The following is a 21,012-nucleotide window of genomic DNA, read 5'->3' on the forward strand; positions in this document are numbered from 1 at the left end:
CAATTCTAAAACAAATGGTATGAATGAATTGGTATTCATAATATAGGTAATTGCAGAGTGTATTTGCCATTTAAACGTCGTGTGATTTGTTTTGTTTTTATACCAGGAGGCGAGATGTCACCAAGAAAACTACAAATCCCAGAAGTTCAACATTCAGGAAGAGAAACTGTACGTGTACTGATCCACGTTAAAATAGGATACAGTCGACATGGACTTTTTCGTCTTTTCTGTTACTGAATAATTGCACTGCGGTGTAAAAGCACAGTTTTAATGATGAAAGGCATGCAGTGTACATTTGCGATTTGCCTTCTGGTGATGTTTTTGAATGTGTGCACGGCGGACAATGGTGAGAAAGAGTCGCCGGAAGTGCATGAGCAAGACGTCCCTGCAGCAAATCAAGATCAGATCGTCTTTACACCTAGTAATAATAAAAATGAACAATTAGACAATGACGATATAACTGCCTCTCACCAGAACCTGGGAGATGGACTGTTTACCAGGTAAGGACAAGCTTCTGCGAGTGTGCGTTGTGCTCCATGTTTACAAGTGTCCTGGAAGTGACAGCTGTCAAATAATCCATTCCCAATTTGGGACTTTCAGTCATCTGCCTGTTGTCATCCTGGTCATGAATGAATCCCAGTTAATGTGAGGGTTGTAAAATAATTTGAGGTTGTATGCAAAATGAATGTTTTATTTGTGGTTGAATTGTAAGCTCCTTTGTTCATTGTTAAGGAACATCCTGGGACTAGCTTACATTTAGCAGAAAAGCACTTAGGTCAAGAGGGTTTGAATTATTTAGGGAATGTTTGTTTGACCTTAGGGTGTAGCTTGACCAGGGAGGGAAATCTAGAGACACAAAGTTTGGGTCACTTAAGACAATTTTTTGGGGAAATCTGTTAAAGATAAGACCTTTTTCCTGTTAAGACATCCATTGTGGAGAAGAGTGTGTTCATTGTTTATATTGATTGATTGTTGTTTAGAATGACCAGATGCTGTGAGTCTATATAAGACATGGTCTGTTGTGGGATCCTTATCACTCAGCTGAACGACATTTATGTTACGTGTCCTCTAGTAGTCCTTGTTTGTATACACTTACTTAGCGAACAAACCTGATTCTGATTCTGAACTAACCGAAACGGTCACATATATTGTCATCATAACCACTCAAGACTAATCTGATAACGCTGTTATCACTGGTTGTGTTACACTGTCATGTAAACACAGACAGTTCAGTACAGCTCTGTATAATAGGCCCTACAGTTAGAACGGTGCGCACGTAATCCTTGAATACTTGATGATCTTAGCTCTGCTATCTGCACACATAAAAGTGTCTGCTGAATGAACAAATGTAACTGTAACTCATTTTAATGCAGCAGGTTGAACGACACAGTGACTTCTGGAAATGACACACACCATGCCACCACCCCGGTTGTCAAGGTGACAACCCCAGTGCCCCCAAGTCCTAAGCCCATCCTCCCTGTGCAGACAGGGGTCAAGGCCCAGGAAGAGGAGCAGTCCAGTGGCATGACCATATTCTTCAGCCTGCTGGTCATTGGTGGGTAGCTTTAGGACTGTTCTCCGTCACATTTCACCACTTAAGAGCCACTGTCCATCCATTAGCCAAATGGAGGGGAAAAGAGAAGGATGTGGCTGCACTTTAGCTAACGAGAGGCACATGTCTCCTGGGATGCTCTCTGACCCTAAGGCCTTCTCAGAAACCAGCACCAGAAAATTGCCTATTGTGGTTAAGTTTTGTTCCCCTCGTGCGTTAGAATTATTCATCTAGAAATTAGGATTTAGAATGGTATAGGATTTTGGTTATACCACTAAGAAGCAGATAAGAAGTGCAGAACCAGGAGTTCCAATGCCCTTGTACTGGTTACACATGACAAGTAAACCAAAAGCTACAAGTTGTAGGCTAGTCTGTCTCTTCCATGTCTTTTCAACCTTGATCCTGGAAAGCTACACTTCTGTACCCTCCAACACCAGATGGGACTAACCTGATTCAGTTCACTTCTCAACTATTATTTGAATCAGATGTGCAATATTAGAGTTGGGGCAAGTCAGTGGCCCAGTCAGTTCTCTGCATCCTAATATTCATCCTATTTAGTATGCCAAACAATGTATTGTATATCCCTATACATAGTATAGTCTTACTGAATGCCATTACCAGGATGTTTTAGTACATCTGGCTGCATTTTGCAGTCAGCAAACTGAGGTGACCCACAATGGCTACATCACTTCCTCCTTTATGCGAATCACCTGTTCATTAGAATTCTCCTGATACCAATCCTGTATGACCAATATATTTTATCTTCAGGCAGCTAAGTTTTTGTTACTGTCCTATGGCTCTACCACCGCGGTCAACAGAGTTGTCCAAGATATTAATAAAGGTTTAAAAGAGTACCCATCATGGGTGTGTGTTTGTGAGTGATTCAGAGTGTGTGTGTGTGTGTGTGTGTGTGAGGTGTTGTTTTTGCTTACTCACTTGGGGTCTGTTCTGTCTTTCAGGTATCTGCATCATATTGGTGCATCTGCTCATCAAATTTAAACTGCATTTCCTTCCCGAGAGTGTGGCTGTTGTGTCCTTAGGTGAGTATTGCATGAATTAGCCTTGGGGTTGACTAAGGACAATGTTTAGTCATCCGTTGTACATGTTTTTCCTGATTATCCTTCCCTTATTTCACTAGACTCTCAGGGTTAGGCAACCCCACTTTCACACAGTGAGTGTTGTGTAGATGGGGAAGTTGTGAAAAAATAACTGTAGTGTTTATTATCTTGGAATTGTTGTCATACAGTTTTCAGTTGAATGTTTCAGTTTCAAGTTTTACCGGCCCAAAGCCTACAGCCTCTATAGCTTCTACACACACACACACACACACACACACACACACACACACACACACACACACACACACACACACACACACACACACACACACGTACGTGTGCACACACACGCCAGTGCATCTTGACCCCATGACCTTTCTCTCTTTCCTCTTCTGTGCATAATGCATCAAAGACTGCTCTCTTCTCTGGGGTTGGGAGTACAGGCATAACCGGCCCTCTGCCCAGAAGAGATAACTCTCCTCCTCACTTGGTATTCAGGAAGCAGACTCTTTCTTCCTCCCTCGCTCCCTTCACCCTTCCTCTCTCGTCCTTTCCCTCACTCTCTGCCTCCCCTCTGTCTTCATCCTCTCTCTTGCCCTCGCCTGACCTTTAACTATCTCGCGTTCCCCAATACATTTTCGGCTCTTCCTCCAGTCCACCTCCCTCCGTTCCTTTATCCACGTCCCCCATGCTATCTCTCTCTCTCCCTCTCTCTCACTTTGACCTTTTCAAGCCTTTTCGCTTTTCTTCTCCCTTTAATTAAAACCCTTTTTTGAGTCATGGAATAGGAGAGCCAGGTTATTTCACCCAAGGGGACTCTGTCACCATAGTGGGTGACATTACTAAGACAATAGACCTTTGTCTTCCAAGTGTATCATTTCCCATCTCAGAAATACAACAGTTGGCTAGTACACATATATCATGAATTGGAGAACAGACACTAAGCAATGTGCCCCGGAATCACCACCAAACCTGTGTTGTCCAGCACATTTCCTTTTGTGTTGTCCGTTGCCAACACATGAACATGAGGCATGGCAATCAGGGCATTGCCACACATTGATACACTTTATTATTCTTTTTTCTTTTTTTGGTGTTGACGGTGATTTCAGTTTCTGTGTGGATCTTCTGTCCTGTACAGGCATCCTCATGGGAGGCTTCATCAAGATCATTGAGTTTCAGGAGCTTGCCAACTGGAAGGTACAGTACTGTGTTCACTTTGGTACTTTCCAGCATAGTACATGGACAGGAGTTGGCCTAACACACACTCGGGACCCATTTCACACTGAATCCAGCCCCTCTGTTAGTGTAACCCAATCTGTAACCTAAGAAGAACTTCCCAGGCCTACACAGGCAGTAGACACACATGTAGGCCTATTGTTAATGTTGCCTGATGCATAATAGCAACAGAAATGATTGCGGTCTTTCACTTTTCACTTTTCTTGCTTTTCTCTCGTTCATTTTCTCTCTCTCTCTCTCTCTCTCTCTCTCTCTCTCTCTCTCTCTCTCTCTCTCTCTCTCTGTCTCTCTCTCTCTCTCTCTCTCTCTCTCTCTCTCTCTCTCTGTCTCTCTCTCTCTCTCTCTCTCTCTCTCTCTCTCTCTCTCTCTCTCTCTCTCTCTCTGTCTCTCTGTCTCTCTCTCTCTCTCTCTCTCTCTCTCTCTGTCTCTCTCTCTCTCTCTCTCTCTCTCTCTCTCTCTCTCTCTCTCTCTCTCTCTCTCTCTCTCTTTTGCCTTTCTGTCCCTCAGCCATCCTTTAGTTCTCACAGCCTTTAATTAACATTCCTATTCCGCTGCCAGTGAGGGGACAGGGGGAAGAGAGACAGGTTGTGTCAGGGTTTCCTGCACACAGGGGCCATTGTCCCAGAGACCCGGGACCCCAGGGTGGTGCTGAGTCATCTGGCTCAGTAATCAGAGCCCCTCTACCCCCTTTTAACCCTAGCCTGTGTCCACTGGCCCCTTGTTCTTTATCGTCCAAAAGCTCTTATCTTCCAGCTTGTGTGTGTGTGTTTGTGTTGCTATGAACATAGCAGTACCAGCTCAGTCCTTATTCAGAGGGACTCATTGTGTTTGAGTGAAGTAGCCTCAGTGCCTGGGTGATGTTCCTGCATGTTCCTTATGCTAGTGGCAACGTTGGTTTTGGTGCCTATTTTGTACAGTAACCTGTTCTTCTACTAGGACAGTTTGGCAGTCACTCAGAATTCTGAGACTGGCAGAATTCTGGAGAATGCCATTCAGTCCAAGTGAGTGTTTGAGCATGTTCTCAAATTCCTTTTGAGTGGTGACTTCCTTGGTTGTGTTTACATTTGTAGATTAGATGGATTTTCACAAGGACAACATTTCCTTATGGGAAATGTTGTCCATCAAACAAGCCGTAGCCTTTTTTCCCCAACCCTTCCATTTAAACAACATTTGTAGTTATGCATATTTCTAGCTTCTGCCTCTCTCCCCTAAAGGTTAGCTGCTAAAGCTAGTAGACTGAGTCAGGGTTCCGAGCAGTCAGGAATAGCCTGGAAACTGTGCTAATTGCTAACCACGCAGCCCTCACACAAGCCCCAGGGCTATGACATCCTGCTGTCCTTGGCTTGCCTCTCTCTCCTTCCCCCTCCCACCTCTATCTTCAATAATAGTTACTGTAGCTCTTTCTTCTTGTGCCACTCTCCTACCCACTCCTGCCCCTGGTCTATTTTTTTTTCCTTCTTCCCTCGATCCCTCCATCACATTTCATCTCATTTCTCCTATGTGCACTGACACAGTTCGCTGATGAGCTTCATATGTGAAGTGGGGTGGGTGTAGACATGCTTTCACTTGAAGGCGCGGAGGGAAAACAGGTGTATGAGGTTTTGCCTACATAATTTGGTTACGGGCATAAGAGGCAAGGCGTCAAAACAAGAAAAGGGAAGGACAAGAGAGTCCTTGTTCCATCTTGTGCCTGTGAAGCTCTGAGGGCACTCCTCCGATTGTACTTGTGACTGTAGCAAGTCAATTTCCAGAACTGTTGCCTTTCTCTTAAAGTCACTACACTCTGACTCAACCCTGAGCATACAGGGACCTCTGCCTCAGCTAATAGGAGCCCCCCTGTGTATCTACTCTCTCTCTATCTCTCTCTATCTCTCTCTCTCTCTCTCTCTCTCTCTCTCTCTCTCTCTCTCTCTCTCTCTCTCTCTCTCTCTCTCTCTCTCTCCCTCGGTCATTCATTTACATTGACTCTCCTTTTTCTCGTCAATTCACTTTCAGGTGCCTTTGTGGCAATAATTTGAATTGCTAAAGCTTTGACATGAACACATTTGATGAGATTAGTTTTCAGGCCCTTCCGGTTTTAACGCCTTTAGTTTGGGCCGGTTTCGATGTCAGAAAAGGTCTGCGAGTGTGTTGCTGTGTTGTGCAGTGTGCATGAATCTGGACTTGTGTGAGCCTCACCTTTGGATAATTACACATCTGCTCTCTACATGCTCATGCATGCAGAAATACCATTCAGAGGGAATTCGAGCATGGTTGTCTGATTTCCTGTGTCTCAGAAGTGAACAAAAATGTGGTTGACCTTTTACCTCTTCCGCTGCCTCGCACCAATGGCTAGAGGTCACATGATTTAGCTGATGACCTGAAAAGGGTTCCTGGTAATAGTTTTTCTAAAGCCTGCAAGCACCAGTTTTCAAGATCCCAGGCTAGCCTACAGCCTACCCTGAGCCTTAGATACTCTATCTTTTAGAAGGTGAACCTGCTGAATAAAAGCAGCTCTTGGTGCTTTTTGCCTGTGTTCAGCTGTCAAAGTTGAATTTGTCGTCATAAGGTGTTATCCTTTAGCCTGGTCCTAACCAAACTCTCGTACATTCCATTTGTACAGAGGATCTGGGATTGCTCCATTGACAAGCGTTAACTTCCTTGAAGGTGGCAACTGTTGAAGTTTAAAACTATTGAATCTGCCCAGTGCCACTTTGGATCTGTCATAACCAATTGCTAGCATTCGCCTTAGCCAAATCCTTCACCCAGACCCCCACCCCTCGTCTTGAGCCAACGGCCCCGGTGGATGTAGGTGGTATTGCATTTCCGATTTGCTACCCGACTCGTTTGGTCGTTATATTAACTCCAGTCAACATATCTAAATCTATCTCATCATTTTTGTTCGAACCTGGCTCATACTTTAATATAATAATTTTTCCTGATTTTTGCTAAGTTTAAAGCCAATCTAAAATGGGTAAAAGAGCACCCCATGTAGGCTATTTGCTTACGTCAAGAAAAGTTGCTTGTAAACTGTGCTCGCGGTTTCGAACAGGGGACGAGCACAAAAGGGAACATCAGCAAATAGTGATGGGAATTTCGGATCATTTTACTGACTCGGTTTTTTGAATCTAGATCAGTAAAATGAATGAATCTTTTTTTGAGTCATTCGTTCATTTCAACATGGGGGGGATTCTCAAATGTTTTGCCAATTCCATGGCCTAAATACGTCCACAGCAAACATTTATCATATTCTCATGTAGGCCTGCATGTAAACCAGAAGATACTATTTTAAAAGAAATTCCTGGATTAAAATAATGCATCATGACAGTTGCACTTAACTGTAAGTAAAGTACAAATAAGTCAAAATAACAAAACCTGTAGTTATTACTTTTGAACGAATATCCTTCACGTCTTACTAAACCTAGTCACTAAAACAATCTAACACACAGCAGTGTGTATTTTCTTTGCCTCCCCTTTTGAATGCAACATTCAAATTACTAGACAAAAATATACATCCTGAGAAAAGTGGATTTTGAGGGGTATAGTTCCATAGACCTCCATTCATTCTGCATTCACTCGTTAGCGCCCTCATATGGAACAAGAGTGGAATTGCAACCAGTTCAGAAACCGGATGTTTCCCTAAAGTGACAGTTCTCCCCATATTACACATTCTCTGCCTAGACTGAGTACAAAAGCAAAATGAAAGTTGAGCGGAAGTACGTAGAAGGGCAGAGCCAGGCTAGTTAACCCTGCCTTACACAGGTGCTATCTCTGTACTGGAAGTCTCTCTTTTGCTTTCATGTTTGTTGTGAATGTGTGGCATGATTAAGAATGATGAAAGTCTGGTATGATTGATGTTTGATTAGGACAAATTGGAGTTTTGAAAGTTGTATTTTGTTTGTGTATGTTTTTTGGCCAAATTTAGGACTAAGATCTGCATCTCAAAGTGCACACGCCTTTCTCTAGGCATATTCTTGAAGGTAATCCAGACGAGATACCCACCCAAACAACAAATCTCAACGTTTTAACCTTCTGCACCGCATCTGTGTGGATCTGTGTGCCTGTGTAGATTGCTAGGCATGGAACATGAAGTTAACCTGAGTTCAGAAACATGACTCCTCCCCCCTGTGACTCAGGTAGTGTGTGGGAGGGCTGCCCCGCCCTACAGTCGGTTTAGGAGACATTGTTGACTGGCCTGGGTAAAATAATGTAACATGAGACACAGGTTTGCCCTCCTCAATCTCTGGAGGACGACTGATATGACGTCAGTCTCACACAGGGCCCAGAAATAGTCCTGTCATCCGCATGGGCCTGTGAGTCAAACACACACACACACACGCACACACACACACACATACTCTCACAATAGGGGGAGAAACGGTCACTATGTACCAAATAGGCCAAGGGGTATGACACATATAATCATGTAAAGGATATTTAATTTCCAGTGCAATAGTCATACAATAGACACAAACACACACACACACACACACACACACAGTAACATACTGTAGGGTGCAACAGAGCGTAACACTGTGGCACATGAGGCCTATGCCAGATGCTGGAACTTAGCCAGTTGAACTGAGGGGCGACAATCATGCCATTATGTTTCAAACATGATCAGAAATGGAAGATAACTGGAGAGTACTGTGTGCACGATGAGATCAAGTGTTCCATGTAAATATGATATGGTGTGCACTGCATTTCACTAACGTAGGTTTGGAAGAATGTTTTAGGCGTGTGTACTGTACATTGTGAGTCAAGCTTTAGTTTGAAACTCGACCTACTTGAAGTTCGAGGAGCACCGAGTGTTTTCTGTATTTTTTTTTAAAGCTTTTTGAATACAGCAGTAGGATGCAGTTTCTGTTGATTCTAGTTCCAGCCAATTAGGGACAGGAATAAAGCTAATCTCAATTTAGACTTTCTAGCCACAAGTATGGAGAAATCGCCCTTCAAAAAGTATATAGAAAAGGGTTGGTTATAATAACGACATGAATTTAGTGGCACATCCATTGCCTATTACCTATAGGCAGAGTGGTTCCTAAATTACACTGTCATTTCGTGTTGTGCGCCTGCCAATCAGGACCCACGTCCTTCATTCTATCAGAAATGAATGATGATTTCTCATTCAGTACCATTAATGTTACCGCTGATTTATGTCTGTGACTGCCTTGCAGGCTATGTAGAACATAGTACAGGCATTGGGTTGGCTTTATTTGACCAATGTTTATTTGTTGCATCTGATTTGACAGGAAGAGGAAATGTTTCGACCAAATATGTTCTTCCTCCTGCTCCTGCCACCCATCATCTTTGAGTCTGGATACTCACTGCACAAGGTGTGTTTGTTTGTTTGTTTTTGTGTGTGTTTTGGATGTTAATGGAACATTGTTCAAACATTTACATTTAGCAGACACTCTTATCCAGAGCGATAAGAGCGTATAAGTACAGAGACATTCCCCCGAGGCAAGTAGGGTGAAGTGCCTTGCCCAAGGACACAACGTCATTTGGCAGGGCAGGGAATCGAACCGGCGACCTTCAGATTACTAGCCCGATTCCCTAACCGCTCAGCCACCTGACTCCCTACAAACATTGCTCTGTACATAGATTGAGGTGTTTTACTTGACCCTGCTATGACATTCCCTGTCATACATTATCATTCCTATCATTAAAACTAGGCATCGTCCTACATCTGGTATTTTTTTACGTGAGACATTCGCTTTGTTTTCATTGACACAGATGGACACATTCATTCTGTAAATGTGCTTGATGGTGAAACCACGTTTTAGTAAATGGTTGTTGATTCCTTTTTTGACTTGACGTTTTACTGCATATGTGTTGCCGTGTTTAATGAAGATTGTTATGCGTGTGTGGGGGTCAGGGGAACTTTTTCCAGAACATTGGCTCCATCACCTTGTTTGCTGTTATCGGCACAGCCATCTCTGCCTTCATTGTGGGAGGTGGAATCTACTTCCTGGGACAGGTGAGGGTTCTGCTTGTCATGCAACATGACACAGCAAAAACTGGAACTACAAATTCTGGGAACACAAGCACCTCATTAAAAATGTATGTTTTTGGTAGAATTTGTTCTTGGAAATGTAGTAGTTTTATCATTGTGAGTTGTTGCAGGTCATCCACTTCAAATGAGTTCTCCTTTGGGAGTGCAACATTACAACAGTGTTGGTGACATGTTTGTTTTGCAAACCTGAACATTGCACAGGAAAATGGTATTACTGTTGCTCAGGAAAACAGAACTGTTGATTCTGCCAACCACTCTTCCTGTCTTTATCACAGGCTGATGTCATCTACAAGATGAGCATGACAGACAGGTGAGTTGGATCTGATTAACTTTCCACCGCACTGTACAGAGTGGAGAAGATTCACTCAGGCTCCTATCTGTCTCCTTCCCAGCCTAATTGAGTTAGAGAAATAGTTGGTGAGTTTATTTGTTACCCCAAGGTTAAGGTTAGGGATTGCACATTTACCCAGGTACACTAACTTGACTGGTGTAATGCCTAACCATTAGCCTGGCTGCCAGCCCAACTTCTCCCGCTCACAAAAAAATTTGGTCGGGAAGTTGGGTCTGGAGGGTCTCGTATTGGGGACAACTACAGAAAACCCAGAATCGGGACGGACCAATGAAATTGCCAGGGCGGGCTTTATACGATGATGGACAGATGGTCAACAGTAACATAATCAACAACGTCACGAAAGAGCCCTTGGGTTGAATTCGTTTTCAACAAATAATATAATACGTTGCTCTGATTGGTTGTAGGTCTATCCAATTGAGCGTAGAGGCATTTGTTTTACAAGTTCGGTTGAAACACGCTCCGTACTCAAAGCCCAACGGAGAGTTTTCAGACTCATATTCTGACTAGAATTATGAATATGACAACGTCAGGCTACCTAACCATAGCTCCATCCTCAGAGAAAACCACCAAGTATTTTCAGTAAGGAAGTATTTCTCTTAATATGGTCTGTTAAGTCTCTTAACTATCAACCACAATCTCTTCTCTTTATCACTTCCCCCTCGCACACTCTCTCTCTCTCTCTCTCTCTCTCTCTCTCTCTCTCTCTCTCTCTCTCTCTCTCTCTCATATATCTGCAGTTTTGCTTTTGGTTCCCTCATCTCAGCCGTGGACCCCGTGGCAACCATCGCCATCTTCAACGCTCTCAACGTGGACCCTGTGCTCAACATGCTGGTGTTTGGAGAGAGCATCCTCAATGACGCCGTCTCCATCGTGCTCACCAAGTACGCCGTCCTCTCTGCTCTAGAACACTCTGCCCGGTGTTCCACCCTCGTGTCATCCATGGAACGATGTGATTAGTTTCGCATGGGCTTCAACTCAGGGCAACTGCAGTGTTAGGGCTACAACATGCACACACGCATTCTTGTTAAAGGCCCCGTCACACCATAACGTTCTGGTCATCTTCTCTGAAAGTTCTAATCTTTCAATTTTGAGCGTTCTAGGGCGAGTTGGACACATCTGGCGTATGACTAATGTGTGACTATAACGCATGACTAGCGTGGGACTGACGCATGAAGAGTCTGTAACAGCGACCAAGTAAGACACCCCTGAAAACTATTAGCGTATGACGACGTGTCACTGGGTTGTGACGACATTTGACGAAAGCAAACAATGAAAACGAAGCAAACGATGAATAACAACCAAGTAACGCTAGGGTAACGACTAGTAATGACTAACTAACGATTACCAAACGCGTGCAACGTTAGTCAAACGTTCCACAAACGTTCTTCAGATCTTTTTTTTTGGACCAGTGTTTTCCGCCGATCACCGCCGATTACCAGCGTCACCAGCGTCCACACAACGCTCTTCTGGGGCTATACCAGCCAACATGGACGATTAGCAACGTTTCCTCTAACGTCATAGAATGTCGACCAGAACGTTATGGTGTTACGGGGCCTTAAGCTGACCTCCAATGATGTTCAAGAATGTAAAATATTGTCTCCTGTCTGCTTTAAGATGAGGGCACACCAAGGCGAAAAAACGAGTGACACATATTTCCCAGAACCCTTCCTTAAACACATACCAGAGGAACAAACAGCTTGTAGAATCAAAGGTCATCAGTAAAGTGTAAAAGATAAGGCTCTTATGATGGGGATCTCATGTGTTCAGTAACATGATGTGAAGTGTTTACTTTATTGTTATGGTGAGAGAGACTCACAGACGCACACCACACCCAGACACCACGCACTCATTCTTGACAGACTGGTTTTGTGGTAGCTCGGCCGTTATCGGCGCCATATGTTTGTTGTATCTGTCCTCCTTTCCTCTAATCTCACAATCTCACCTGACTCCCTTCCTCTCTCTCTCCCCCACCTCCCCCCTCTTTTTCATTCGGTGTTTCCTCTCTTGTCTCCATGCATGTCACACCCAGGCTAATGTGTGTGTAGTGATCTCACATGTCACCTCGTCCCAGAAGAGTAAATGAACCCATAAATTATAGATAGGAGTTTACTGGCTGTTGCTCAGCCGGTTAGCACCATAACCGGAACCCCTTTCCTAGAAAGCCACACTTGGTCCTCTCGCATTACATGATGTCCTAATATGGCATATGCCAGAGCCCAACCCGCAGAGCATTGTTGCTACCGTGCCATGAAGAGACAACCACACCACACTCTGATCCAACCCACAGCAGGTAGGCCAGGTAGTAATGAATTACTTAGGAATGATCTGCCAGGTATTTGATGTTCACCAGGCAAACAGTCCCGAGACAATATTTGCGTCTTGGGAGGGCCCAGCCGGTCCCCTGCTCATATGAGTAATTCGGTTGATAGATTTCGACCTCGCGTACGTTACCCTGGTCAGTTGGAGACCCGGGATTTGCTTATGGTTCTTGGCGATCCCTGTGCCGCAGTTTAATTTCCTCAATCAAAGCAGACAGTGGCTGTTTCTGGCTGTTTCTGATGAGTCTGTGTTTTTAACTGACTCCCTGCCGGGTGAAAAATGACAACGTCTTGCACCCTCTGTGTCACACATACCAGGACTCAACTGTAACATTTTTGCCACTGGCCCCACTGGGCCAGTGGGTTTGAAACTTACTGGCCCCAAGACTATTTTTACTACCCACTGGGCCAGTGGGTTTGAAACTTACTGGCCCCAAGTCTATTTTTACTACCCACTGGGCCAGTGGGTTTGAAACTTACTGGCCCCAAGACTATTTTTACTGCCCCCCCCCCCCCTCCTCCAAAAGTTGTAATTTATCATTGTTACAACAAACCCAAAGACTTATGAGTTATGTTATTCTGTTAACATGTTTAACCCTTTATTAAACACATCCTGGATATAAAAAGAACAAAAATGAAATCACATACAAATGTTAAACTTTTGATTTTGAAGTGTTGTTTGCATCCAGAGACATTTCAAACTGAATCAATGATGGATTTATGAATCAATTTATGATTCATTCCACTGATGTTCGGACATAGGACAAAATGGCACCAAAGCGCCATTGCTTCTTCCTAAAGTCAATCCGTAACCTGACTCTACTCGAACCCTCCATGTGCCGAAGTTAAAAGGAAAAATCACAAACGTTGTTCCTGTGTACTTAGCGGGTCTTTGATTTTCACATTGACAACGCATGTGATGACCTGTCTGTGTCTGGGGTGAAACCCTCTTCAATTAAGCCAGGTTTACTCTCCAAGTAAGGCATATTTCTCAAACCTAACAATTTTAGCTCAAATTTAGGATTTAAACCTAAATATTCCAACCCCTTCCTTTAAAAGCCACTTAACCAAAACGCATGAACGTGCTGCCTGATAACTGCCTGATGGTAGATAGACAGACAAGTAGCCCGTCTAATCATTGTATTTGGTTCAAATGCCGTCTAATTATTAATGCCCATCATACCTTAATGATTGGTTGTGTTGATTACAGTCCTGCAATGCCCATCGATATTGGAGGGATTTCATTTTACAGCAAATATGACAAAAAGTGCTTCTCAACAACATTGTCTACCCTGCCTTAACTAAACACTAAATCAGTAAAACAAATGTCTAGCTGTTTTATAAGGCTTGTACTATCAGTGTAATCCAACCGGTGATCAAATAGGACATGCATACTGTCAAGCGTGTGTCGTGATATGATGTTTCCTTGTCTCTGTTTTTCAACACTGAGAGGAACTTTCCTAGATGTGCTGTAGTGCCACACCATTCTAATGTAGGTGATGCAGACCTGTTTTTTTTATCATGTTTGTTCTCACTTGTAAGTACCTGTGCATGCACGCACGCGCACGCACACGCACACACACACACACGCACGCGCACGCACACGCACACGCACACACACACACACGAGAACAGGTGACCAATCAGCCAATGGAGAGACACTGCACTCTAGTGCAAGACGGAGGTAGCACATAGTGAGACAGTTCGATCAACGGTACATGTGCTTACACTGCAAGCACCCTAAAGTCTCTCCTTTTCTCCCCCAAGCACTGCAGAGGGATTTGCCCGTTCGGATAACTTGGCCACGGGCTGGGAGACGTTTGTGCAGGCGCTAGGATACTTCCTCAAGATGTTCTTTGGTTCTGCTGCCCTCGGAACCCTCACGGGACTCATCTCCGCCATCGTATCCTCCTTGTAGCCTCTGGGTTGAACTCTCCTAGGAAGTTCCAGTACAGGGTGTGTGGTTATTAGGAGTTTAGGCATATGTAGACTGCTGTGGATGGAATCATTCTCAAAATAACAGGGCCCACTCGCCAGAGGTAACTAGGAAACACACTTTAATATGAGAGAGCTCTCCTGTACCTCTGTAATGAGAGGAGAGAGATATTCCTGTGTGGTTGTTAGCGGTTAGCCTACCTTAACTATTTCCCCAGTCTCTTAAGCACTTTGACCTCAGGAAGACTCCGTCTCTGGAGTTTGGAATGATGATCATCTTTGCCTACCTGCCCTACGGACTCGCTGAGGGGATCAAACTGTCTGGTGGGTTTATTGCACACACACACACACACACACACATATAGTTCACGCACCTACAGCCCCTCTCACCCACACATGCCATGTCCCCATGGAAACATTGTACACAACACCACACCCGATTAGGAACAAGTCCTCACGTTCAGTCCTCCCTTGCTGACCTCTCTCCTTTCCCCTCTCCTTGCAGGAATCATGTCCATCCTCTTTTCAGGGATTGTGATGTCGCACTACACACATCACAACCTGTCCCCCATCACCCAGATCCTGATGCAGCAAACCCTCCGCTCTGTGGCCTTCATGTGTGGTCAGTATCCCACACAGTCTCACATGCTATTAGGCTCATATTTTACTTCCGGAAAATGGAAGTTTCAAAAACACCCCAAGTATCCTCTAAACTCCCTGTATTCTGAAGCCTGCATTGTTGTGTTTCTGTCTCTCTCTCTCTTGTTCCCTCTCTCTCTTCCTCTCTCTTCCTCTCTCTCTCTTCCTCTCTCTCTCTCTCTTTCTCTTTTTCTATATATTTCTTTCTCTCTTTCATTACAGAGACATGTGTGTTTGCCTTCTTGGGGCTGTCCATTTTTAGTTTTCCTCACAAGTTTGAGCTGTCCTTTGTTGTCTGGTGCATAGTAAGTATATTTCATCTGTCATTTTTTCTCAAGCTTCTGGCAAAATGCTTGTGAATGTGGACAACCACGACAATATGAGTAAAAGCTGTGATCACGCAGTCGTCCAGAGATTGTAACGATGAACACCACAGAAGTCTCACTATGGCATTATGCTGTTTGCCTTGCAAACCTGCCCAAACACAGTGTCATTTATTCACTAGACCAGCAGTGTGACCAAAACAAACTGCTGTGTGTTCATAACGTTCATGTTCTGTCGTGGCAACATTTAAGTTGACATTTTATGCACAAATTAAGATGGCAGGATTTGATTAAGGGACTGTCATGACAAAAACAACAACATTTTGTGTTGCTATCATGCATGCCGTATGTGAGTTAATGTCCCTGCCGGTGTATGTGACGTTCTCCTTGACCCTGTGTAGGTCTTGGTGCTGCTGGGTCGGGCTGTGAACATCTTCCCTCTCTCCTTCATGCTCAACTTCTTCCGAGACCACAAGATCACGCCCAAGATGATGTTTATCATGTGGTTCAGTGGTAAGAAAAGGGTTCCTGGGAGTTTAGTGGATTCGCTGGAGCGATGATGGTCAAAACAGAGACAAGTTTCCATGACGCATTAAAAAGAAGTGCTTCGAAGGGCAATATTCATCTTCTGACACGGTGTCTTCACAGTTGCGAAGTTGGACATGTCTCTCCTTTGATCCCGCGTGTTCCATATTTTCCTGGTCACGTTTCTCTCCAGCCGTCTCGAGGACTTGACCAGAGTCACTGGACCAAATGCTCTCTGACCTGTCTAGCTGACTCGCTCTCTCTCCTCTCCGTCCCTCCCTCTTCTCGGCCACTCCTCCTTTCTGTCAGGATTGCGGGGTGCCATCCCCTATGCCCTGAGCCTGCACTTGGGCCTGGAGCCCATCGAAAAGCGCCAGTTGATTGGCACCACCACCATCGTCATCGTCCTCTTCACCATCCTCCTCATGGGAGGCGGGACCATGCCCCTGATCCGCATCATGGACATCGAGGAGACATCGCGGCGCAAGAGCAAGAAAGACATCAACCTCAGCAAGACGGAGAAAATGGTGAGAGAGAAACGTTAGGACGGCGGGGTTCCTCTCTGCTTTCTCTCTCCCCTTTTATCTTTCCCGCTCTCTCTGTCTCCCTCCCTATTGTCGTTCCACGTCCTTCCCTTTGGCTGGCATGCATCCCCCGTGTTCTCCCCATGCGAGGCACATCAAAGGGTTTACTTTTGCTTGCATCAGACACACAACTCGAAGGGGGGTGGGGGGGTTATTAAGCCGACAGTTTTTTTTAAATTTATGAACACACATACCTATGCGTGATACTACCTGCTCATGGTTGACATTTTTGAACTCGCACAAAGTGCCGGTACACGCAGACGAGACCCCTCGACATCGAGGGCCTTCTGGTCGTTTCACTCTGGTAGTTGTAACAGTTTTGTGTGACGCAGAGCTGCGTCTGCATAGACTCTGGCTGTGTGAATGGTGTTTAGCCTGTGTTGCACACTCCTTCATTCATTTGAAGGAAATGGGAGGGTTCGGGTTACAGGTAGGAACAGTTACAGATGAAGACATACAATATGTAATAAAACAAAGGTAACACATGCACACAGTAGGAAACTCACAACAGCAGCAATGACGATGGAGATATATGAAGCAACAGCTTTGGAATAGAACAATGTCTGTATACTGTAAACATCTGTAAACAAATACATTCAGATCAATTTCAGGCGTGACAAAACCTTCAAAATTGAGCGACTTCTTTATCTTAAAAACGCTTCTTTAGACACACAGGCATGTAAAGTATTCCTCGAGATGAGGATATTTTGCGGGTTCTTCTTGGAAGAGCTCTATGAGGTAGCTCTGGAAGTTCCTCCACTGTCTGATCTTCCTGCAGAATCGTACTCCTTTGACAACCCTCAGTCAGATCCATGTGTGTGTGTCTGTCTGTCTGTGTGCGTGTGTGTGTCTGCATGCGTGTGTATCTGTAGGGGAGGGGGGGGAGACAGAGAGCGAGAGTGCGCGCCGATGTCTTTGATGTGTTCCAAACTTAGAGTTGCAGACAACAGTCTACAGCAAAATCTCATCTGTCTCTTTTCCTCTTTCCCCCTTTGTTGTTGTGATCTTTCCCTCGTTCTATCCCCGCTCCCCTCCCTCCTCCTCCATTTCCCTTTGCCCTCCCTCCCTGTTTGTGGTTCAACCTCATCCTACCCCATACCATGTCCTGTCAATTCCCATCCAACCTCGGGTGTCTCTCGCCTTCGTTCTTCTTCTGGTTCCCCCCCCCCCCGTCCCTCTCCTCCCCCCCCCCCCGTCCCCGTCCCTCTCCTTCCCCCCTCCCCTCCCCCTCTTCCCAGGGCAATGCCATCGAGTCGGAGCACCTGTCGGAGCTGACGGAGGAGGAGTACGAGGCGCACATCTACCAGCGGCAGGACCTGAAGGGCTTCATGTGGCTGGATGCCAAGTACCTCAACCCCTTCTTCACCCGCCGCCTCACCCAGGAGGTAAGGCGCAACGTGTGGGAGCCCCTCGCGTGGCTGTCTGCGTGTCATGCACCACACGCCACCTCGCCTTCTGCTCGCGGGGGAATGTTTCCACGTTCCACTTTCCATCGCTCCCTTTCGGATTCCCTATCCTTTCCCCGCTGTTCCCTTTGCACTGCTTTGGCAAGTGTGCGTGTATGCATGTTGTTGAAAACCTGTCGCAAAGGCCGTGACAAGACAGAGACCGCACAGAAGGTTTAGTGAAGAACTTGTTACATGACTAAAGAAACGTATTAGATACAACATGGAGGTGTCAGTCAGCTGGCTAGCGTCGTCGGTGGAACGGGTAGTCAAAGTTTTACAGGGTGCATAAACGAAGGTTAAAAAGCCACAGCTAAATGAGCTGTTGAGAGAGGTCTCCACTTCGGCATGAGGAACAGCAGCTATGACAGCGGGAAGGGACACAACGGGCCCAGGTGGAGCGGTCAACAGGGATGACATCCTTATCTCTGCCCAAGATCCTAGGTGGAGACCTTCACTGTGCGTGTGAACTGTGACTACGCACCACTAGCGGGTGTGATAGAATCTCTCAGACACATTTGAATACAAAAACTAAAAGCTTCCCGGGTTTCTTGCAGAAAATGTGTTTGTTAAGGTGGTAGGGTGAGGTTTGCTGACGGACCGGGGGGGGGGGGGGGTTCCTCAAGAAACAAAGTTCTGCAGAGAAGGGAGACTGCCGTTTAGTTTTTTTGACCACGTAGTTAAGGTGGCAGGTTGCTTAGGCGGCCGCCTTTACTGCAAAGTGCTGCGGGAAACCCTGGCTTCTTTTGGTGTTCTTTTTCTGCAGTATGCTCACAAAACATTTTTTCATAAAATTTGCTAGTGGTATGGCAATATTTGTACCAACATTTGTACCATCTACCATCAACAAAAATTCACAACAACATTCATGCAAAAATGCTTAATTTATTCAATTGCTTAATTTGCTTAAAGGGAAAACCGGCTACCTTTTTATGTGAATAGCACACAAACCTTCACACTGGCCCACCAGCTATGACAGCGAGGAAGGCATTTTCCTGACAGACAGGGAACGGCTTCCTGTTCTACTGTCCCAAACCTCACGACATGGGGACTAAAATGTGTACTACTTGGTTGTTTCAGGACCTCCGGCACGGTCGGATCCAGATGAAGACGCTGACCAATAAATGGTACGAGGAAGTCCGACAGGGTCCGTCGGGATCGGAGAACGACGAAGACGAAACCGAGCTCCTCTGAAGACGATCGGACCAGCACAGCCACCGGCGGGCGGGCGGGCTCAGCATGTGCGTCTGGGACCAGAGAGAAAGTTCCAGAAGAGGACCACTGTACCTTCCTCTGTGTGTGGAAGAGTGACCAGACACCACAAGTGCCCACACTGAACTGTACCACTTCACTTGACCGTACACCACTACCCAGCCCACTACATCGAAATAGAGAGTTTCTCCTGAACCAACCAGGGGCCTTCACAGAATATGGAGTGGTTTGGAAATCAGTGAATCCGGAATAGAAGCTGCTCTTGTGCCATGTAATAACACTGCAACTAGCTACTTGTTTGGGATAGGGGAACTGGTGATCCCCTGTCCTGCACTGTCACAAAATAATCGGAATTTGAAGGGAGACCTCTGCTGCATTAGGAGCGCTGTGCTTCATGTGTGATCGAACTGATTTGGTGCTGGTTCACGACATGCTTTAATGGCAGGGCTTAGCGTTCTTTGCACCATGCAGCTCCTCAGTTCGAAAACGTTTTGTTTTGAAGGAAAGATTACAAAAATATTAAGAAAGATATTTTTCAAGTGAGGCAATATTAGAGCACTTTCAATCACAGTTTCACATTTTGTTGTGCTTCTGCAAATACTTACTTAATTTAAGATTGATCTCTGTAAAGTCTACAAATGGATTTGTTAGGGTCTTTGCCACATTATAATGTGAAACACAGGGAATGCCACCGATGAATGTGGGGATGAGGGGAAAATCTAATTTTTGTTGTGTTTATTTATCTTATTTTATATTTATCAATTACATATTTGATATTTTGCTGGGATAACAGCTTTTGTACTGTCACAGTTGTTGAATGATGCTGGTGGAAGTTGACATTGCATTGGCAAAACATTAAATTGTTTAAGGGTACCAAATTGGCCATTATGTTCTTTGATGTCGAGTTTAGGATTACATTTGTGTTGTACCATCCTTGATGTTCACCTGCTGAAGAACTTGGATCAAATACACATTACACTTTTATGCAGATAGATCTCCTCGAGTAAAGGAACAGAAAAATGACATGCCAGTGTTTGGGATTGGCAACACCACTCTGTAAATTCCACTGCTATATATTGAAGCATAAATTCTTTTTAAGGTAAAAAAGCAGATATTTGGACAGTTTGAGACGCATGTGTTTGTCTTCCAGATAGTAATGCCCTGTATCAGCGGCCTGGTTTTGACGCAAAGCTACATTGACATACATCACCACCATTTATGATCTCAGTTTGCACTCAGACACCTGTATAGACGTGCTAATATCCTGTATAGATGTGCTAATATCTATTTATCTTTTCTAGTTTTCCTTCGGGTCTCATATCCATGGCAGTACAAGACTGAACAACATGTTATATCAACCCATGAGTGATCCAGTATGTCACTTGCATGTATTCATTTAGCCGACCCTTTTCTCCAAAGAGAGTGGACCCACAAGACTGTGGACGCAGCAGAGCAGGAGTGAAACCAGCAGGGGGGGGTGGGACTCATGCCAGAGATTGTAGCACAGCCGGCACAGCATCGCAGGCGGGACCTTTACTACCTCAGGCGAAGCAGGATTCAAACCCCTGATATAGTGAGCACAAGGTACGCTACAGGAATACCTCATCACTGCCAGCCTGATGTTTGGGCACTTTCATGTTGGGGAACCATCCCATTCTAGCCCATCGTAAAAGACTCTCCATGGGGTTGGGGTTATAACCTGTGCAGTCTGTCCAGATGCTAATACTTGGAACCATTCTGAGATGAGATGTTCAGTAGACATGAAGGGATACCCATGGTCAGCAACTATATTCAGAATGCTTTGGCTTTCAGTCATTGTTCAATTCGTATCAAGGGAC

General features: G+C 45.0%; 1 protein-coding gene across 1 annotated transcript; it reads left to right on the plus strand.

The window, feature by feature from the left end:
• The first annotated feature begins 166 nt into the window (after positions 1 to 166).
• Positions 167 to 20,052, plus strand: slc9a8 (solute carrier family 9 member 8). Its single transcript, XM_084681069.1, has 16 exons — positions 167 to 500; positions 1,374 to 1,555; positions 2,512 to 2,592; positions 3,749 to 3,807; positions 9,078 to 9,161; positions 9,704 to 9,805; positions 10,117 to 10,151; positions 10,931 to 11,074; positions 14,279 to 14,414; positions 14,665 to 14,770; positions 14,952 to 15,068; positions 15,308 to 15,390; positions 15,810 to 15,921; positions 16,243 to 16,460; positions 17,756 to 17,902; positions 19,043 to 20,052. The coding sequence occupies exons 1-16, from the start codon at positions 271 to 273 to the stop codon at positions 19,154 to 19,156; spliced, it is 1,950 nt and encodes a 649-aa protein (XP_084537195.1). The 5' UTR covers positions 167 to 270; the 3' UTR covers positions 19,157 to 20,052.
• Positions 20,053 to 21,012: the final 960 nt, after the last annotated feature.

This window comes from Hypomesus nipponensis, chromosome 18, assembly GCF_054491055.1.
Source record: "Hypomesus nipponensis isolate SF chromosome 18, ASM5449105v1, whole genome shotgun sequence".
Taxonomy (NCBI): domain Eukaryota; kingdom Metazoa; phylum Chordata; class Actinopteri; order Osmeriformes; family Osmeridae; genus Hypomesus; species Hypomesus nipponensis.